This window comes from Colobus angolensis, unplaced genomic scaffold (genome assembly GCF_000951035.1).
Source record: "Colobus angolensis palliatus isolate OR3802 unplaced genomic scaffold, Cang.pa_1.0 Scaffold90, whole genome shotgun sequence".
Lineage (NCBI taxonomy): Eukaryota > Metazoa > Chordata > Mammalia > Primates > Cercopithecidae > Colobus > Colobus angolensis.
In genome coordinates this window covers 5,840,137-5,846,136 of record NW_012122932.1, presented here as the reverse complement: position 1 = coordinate 5,846,136, position 6,000 = coordinate 5,840,137, and the positions used below count along the sequence as shown (strand labels likewise).

The 6,000-nt window shown below is 47.8% G+C and overlaps 1 protein-coding gene across 1 annotated transcript in view; it reads right to left on the bottom strand.

The window, feature by feature from the left end:
* Window positions 1-1,331: 1,331 nt before the first annotated feature.
* SLC36A1 (solute carrier family 36 (proton/amino acid symporter), member 1) overlaps window positions 1,332-6,000 on the bottom strand; it is a 46,728-nt gene continuing 42,059 nt past the window's right edge. The window contains exon 11 of the mRNA XM_011931627.1: window positions 1,332-5,723. Within this exon, the coding sequence (XP_011787017.1) occupies window positions 5,452-5,723 (272 nt within the window). The 3' untranslated portion in view covers window positions 1,332-5,451. The remainder of the gene's footprint in view (window positions 5,724-6,000) is intronic.

Below are 6,000 nucleotides of genomic sequence, written 5' to 3'. Positions count from 1 at the left end.
CTACCTACTGATGGGCAGCTTGGCATAGCTGCTAAATCTCTTTGACCTTCCTGTTCCAGAAATGATAATGACAATGAAAATAGACTACATGCTCGCCTTCCTCTCTTGATAAAATATTATACTTTTAAGAGTGTTCCTTGAAGGTTCTGTTTTTAAACTTATACAAGTAAGTGTATTTCCCTGAGTTCTATGAGCTACTCTGCAAATTAATCAAACCCCAAAACAGAGTCATGGGAACCCCGATTTACAATTTTTAGCCAGTCAGAAGCACAGGCAAACAACCTGGTACTTGCAATTGGCACTGGAAGTGGTGGTGGTGGTGAGGGGTGTCACTCTTGGGGACTGAGCCCTCATCCTGTGGGATCTGATGCCATCTCCAGACAGGTGGTGTCAGAATTGAATTGGAGCACACCTGGCTAGTGTTTGCTGCACAACTGATTGCGTGCTTGCTGGTGGGAACAAATTCCAAGTAATTTTTTTGGGGGGGAACCAATGTATTGAGAACAAACATTTTAAGCCTTAAGTGTGTTTTCCCACTCAGTGACAAAAAGAGAAGGGAAGGGGTGTCATCTCTTCCATTGTCCTGTCCTGAAATTAATCTCCACATTTCAAGAAAATTAAGTGTTACCTATTGTGTCAGATTTCTTCAGAGAAACAAAGCCAGTAGGAGATATATATATACACACACATATATACATACACATATATGAATATAAATACACATAGAGAGACTGAGAGAGAGATCAAGGAACTGGCTCCCATGACTGTGTGAGCCGGCAAGTCTGCGAGTCATAGGGCAGGCCCGTAGGAGCTGATGCTGCAGTCTGGAGGCAGAATTTCTTCTCCAACGAAACTTCGGCTTTGCTCTAAAGGCCTTTACACTGATTGAATGTGGCCCACCCACAATACTGAGAAAACCTCTTTTACTTAAAGGCAATTGATTATAGACGTTAACCACATTTACAAAACACCTTCGCAGCAACACCTGGATTAGCGTTTGACTGAATTATAAGTTGACACATATAAAACTGGCCATCTCACCTGTCATGTGGGCTCATCTGCTATACAAGGAGAGGGCTGAAAATTCTTACTCAAGTCTTTGAGAGAAGCAGAAGGAGGGTTAGGGAGGGGAGGATTGTCTAACAGAAAAAAAATAAAAAACATTCCTGGTCCCTTTCTTCTTGGGCAACTCTTAATTCCATGGAAGGGTCTACTGCTTGTGCCACTCTCATATGAACTCTGTGGCATAAACCAGAAACATCTAACCCAGTATCTAGTCAAGGGATCTGAGTGATATAAAAAGGAAAAAAAAAGACACAGACAGCAACCTCTCAAAAATAAAAAATAAAATTCATTTATTGAAAAGAAAAAGCTTAACATATGATCCATGTGCAAACCCCCAAACAGGATCTATGAACTGTGGCATGATCCACATCGCTACACATACCGTGCTGGAAGTGCACATCCACGCAGGCACGTAACATACACAGTACTGTCCAGTTAGCAACACCTACGGATTGGTTGATTTTCTTCACACGCCATTGACATGTTTTACAATAGAGTTACCAATTTTATTATCCACTGAAAGAACACAGCTTCCCCAGAATCACTTTGACTTAAACCAAATAACACAGTGAATGACAGGCACCCTGCACCTATATCTCCTACCTTCCTTACTCTGATAACCTCCTGTCAGGACCATTTATGTCCTCTGGCCAGGGAACGACTCAGTGGCACAAAGGAAAGAGAAGAAATGTTACAGGCTGATATTGTCGGGGCAAACAGCCTTGCAACCAGTCGGACTTACTGTCTAAAAGTATTAACCGTAATTTCAAAGACAAACCACACCCCTTCCTTTTCCCCTAATGGCCTCAGAGATTTGTAATGTACTTTGGAAAATTAACTTCTAAGGCAGACTGGAAGCCAGCCTCAAGTCCTGACACTTGGACTCTGTCTTCTCTTTGAGGAAGCAGCATTGTGGACCCAGTGGGGGCAGATGCTGAAGCTTGCCTTGACATCTCAGCAGCTACAAAATAAAATTCACTGATACAGAAACCCTTGCTGTGAGCAGTGAGGAGAGAGAGCTGTAAACAAACATAAATTGAGATTTTTGCACTTCTGAAAAATATGAGGTGAACATTCGTGCTAAACAGAGACAATGTTCTAGGAAGGGAGAAATCTGAGAAGAGAAAAGTAAGATGAGAGATGAGAGAGAAGAAACATGATTTTTCAAATGCAGTTGTTTAGGATCAACACTTTAAGACTATTGATAAAACTATAAATTTCCTGGGGTAGACAGTGAGCAGTGAGCATCAGCCAATGAATCTGGCTGCAGAGGAGAGATGGAAGAGGGCGGCTGAAGTGAAATGACACACATTCACACATATCTCGCCAGGGCTTGTGCAGATGAGGGGATCATAGCAGCTGGACAGCAGCACAACATAAATAATGCCACTTCTGAATGGTGACAACTGCTAGGCAGAGTGAACAGAAGATGCCACCTCACACTCTTCCCAGCAAGTGTCTGCATTTAGCAGGAGGTGCACTGCCCACTGAGAGCTGGAAGCCTGCTCCCAACAGCAGCATTTGGAGGAGAGAACCACCAAGGGGCTCTGAGAAAGCTACCTCTGACTCGGGGAAATTGGAGTGACAGGAGCACGGTCACAAAGCTCAAGAGTATCTGGCTGGGAAAGCCCACGGCTCCCCTTTGCTCCAGCAGATGCAGCCTCACACTCCTGAAAGCCTTTGCTCTGTTGCTCTGTGATCGTATTTCTACTTATCGTGGGAGGACACCAGGGAGGCTTCTCTGCTTCAAGAAGCCCTTTGGGCTGCATAAGAGATTCTGGGCTGGCTGAGAGCTGCTTGCATAAGAGGAAGAAGGGCTTCCTCCCACTACTACTGACTGGCTGACCCTTTGCTTGATGCCTAACAGCTGTGCACCTGCACAGCCAGGAAGGCCCACCAGCTGGAGCTGCCCTTCCTGGGTCTTCTGGAAGAGCCACGCAATCAGTCTGTAAGTGTAGCAGGAACACAAGCCAGAGATCAAACAGGCAATGCCAAATTGGCTTCCAGAAATCCTAAGGCTACAGCCAACTCTCCTACATACCGTGTTCTCACAGCCAGGCAGCAATAGCCTGCATCTTGCTAAGAGCTGGGGGACCCCCAGTATTCTCCCATCCAGTCCTCAGGTGCCAACATCACAGTCCTAATCTCAGAACTCGGCTGGGCAGGATGGCCTCTAGCAGCTCTGAGTAAACAGAAACGTCCACCAAGGAGGACATGGGCAGGACACAGGTCTGGCCCTCCAGTTGGCCTCTAGCTTCTCACTGAGACCACTCTTAGCACCGCTGGGGAAGACAGCTAAGATAGTGGCTGGGCTGCCAGAGCCCGAACTTGGAACCAGGAGATGACAGTTTCCGAGCCCACTTTGGTAACTTCTAAGCCTGAGACTTCAGAAGACAGGGCCTCTGCTACTCCCAGCTAGATTCGTGGTCACATAGCACCTGTTAAGAGTCCACCATAAAACAGAAAGGGTGGTGAAAAGCGTCCTTCTCCTAAGGAAGAACAAGTCAACAATGACGGCATGTTCCTAAGTTAACAAATTATTAGGTAGGTGGGGAGTCACTACAATGAGAGTCCACTTTTCCCATCCCTTCACCTGGAACTCAGCCCTCCTGGCTTTGGAACAGAAGAGACAGAAAAAACTGGGGCCATGTGGCTGCGTCACAGCCCTTATGAGCTTTGGGTGAAACACAGATGCAAAACCCCTGATACATTTTTGCTGCTCTCCTTCAACCAACTTTCAGAGTGAACTGTATCTGCAGTGAAGTAAGAGCCTGCTGACGGAACAGAGGAGACAAGGAGTCGGTTCTGTTACTTACACAGGAACACATACACACACACCGTGCACACACACATGTGCACACACACACAGCTAAAGAGGGGAAATTCATCAATGGCCTTCTGAAATACTTCGTACACCAAGAGGAACGAAGAGGCAGCCCACAGCAAGGCAATGTATCTTCCTCTGCCTTATCTGAAGTTTGCTCCCAAATCTGAAGGCTGACCTTGAGGAGGGCCAACCTCAAGGCTGTTTGCGAAACCCAGGGAGGCATTCTGGGGGAAAGACAGGGCTCATAATTAGTGTTCAGTGGTTCCTTTCAAAGTCCAAGCCACAGAGGCAGTGTGGGGCCGGGCACTGGTTCTGCCCTATTCCCCACTGATTGTAAACAACCAAGCACCGCGCGTAGTGTCAGACCAGCTGCTGTAAAGTCTATGAACTTAATTTCAAACTCTCTGTGCACACTGACCTCAGCTACTCATCCGTGGCAATAGAGCGGGTGTCGTCCCAGCACGATGGCAACTGAGCATTGCTGATCCTTTCACCTGGCATGGACTGAGGCTGAAACATGGGCCTGCACGCACACAGCCCCATTTTATATGCCTTTCACTCAGCCACCCTTCCCTCGGCCCAGTGCACCCACACACTTCTGCAGTCCTTCAATGTCTTTTCAGTATGAAACCAGGCTGGTCAACAGGAGGCAAAATCTGTGCCTCCTCACCGAGGTACATCTTTAGATGATCCTGATTAAAACCTTTGAGTCCTCAGCCAAGAGTGCCGAGGACCCCAGCAGACATCTCCTGGAGCGAGCTTCTTTTCAGCAGGAGAGGTTGAGTCAAAGTTTACTGAAGAAGAAATAATTCGTAATAGCCCCAGATCTAGAGACAGTCTAAAAACAAAAATCTGATTTTAAATAAAAGATAAATATTTTCAGTTTAGGCAACACTTCCTATGTTTCAAGAGCTAAAGCAACTAAGAATACAGTACTGTAACCCATCCTAAGGAATCCGCTGAAGAGAAGCATTGCCTTAAGGGGCACAGCAAGCCCGAGTCAAGATTAAAAACTCCAGTTTGGGGGGCCTGTTTCAAATGACCAGGTAGGTCCAGCCACCCCCTGGAGACTCGAGTAGGAAGAATACTGAGATACAACATTTGGGAGAGAGATGAGAAAGAAGCCCAGCTTTATAAAGAGGGGGAGTTCCCAGTTATTTAATCTATGCCTAGACCGGAAAAGGTGAACACATGAGGTGGGGGACACTAAAATTGTTAAATAAAGTGAACTGTGCAGTAAGAATGAATTGGGTGAGGCGCACCAGCAGCGGGGGAGGAAGGAGGAGGCATGATGAGGGGGAGCTGGAAAGTTCTGGGTGTAAATAGGTACAAGTGACCGATGGCGGCCCTGTCACTAGTGGCACTTCTGCATGTCTGCCACCCCACTTCTCCCCTGCCCTCAGGTTACCTGGCCCGGGGTATCCAGGAGCCAGGCAGAGGGGTTCCCACACAGCAACCCTGATTTTCCTCAGAGCCTGGACCATACCTGAGGCTCTGGGGACGGGTAACAGGGGACACACGAGGCAGGGGTAGGCAGCTGCAGAGATGAACCCAGATCCCTATATGAAGGCACGGGTGGAATTGATGAAGATGGGAGCATTGCTTGGCTGGATCAGCTCATAGAGGGCCTCATAGGTCCCCACCACAAAGCCCACAAAGCCCAGGACGCTGATCAGGGCGTCCTTGAAGATGGTGAGGGGGCTCATGCCCTCTGAGTAGAAGGTGGTGACCTCCAGGAGCGGTGGGATGATGAGGGCCAGGGCGCTGCTGCTCACGGAGCCCACCAGGGAGATGACCAGGTCCAGGCGGGGGATGAGGATGGCCAAGATGCCTGCAGAAAGAGAGGACATGCCTGTTTAAGATGCCCAGAGCTGGGACAGGTCTGTCTCCCTACTGTTGAGCAAATTCAGCATCTGTCCATCTTCTAGGATTGAGAGCTCTAAGAAAACGCAGACATTATCCAGTTCAATCTCTGTGAAACAGATGCCCAGAAACATGGAAGAACTGGCGTCCCCCTGCAAGGTCAGCAGAACTGGGACTGGAACCTGGATCTTCTGGCTCCAGTCCCTGGGCTTTCAGCTTTTCCTGCTACAGCGCATGACTTCCAT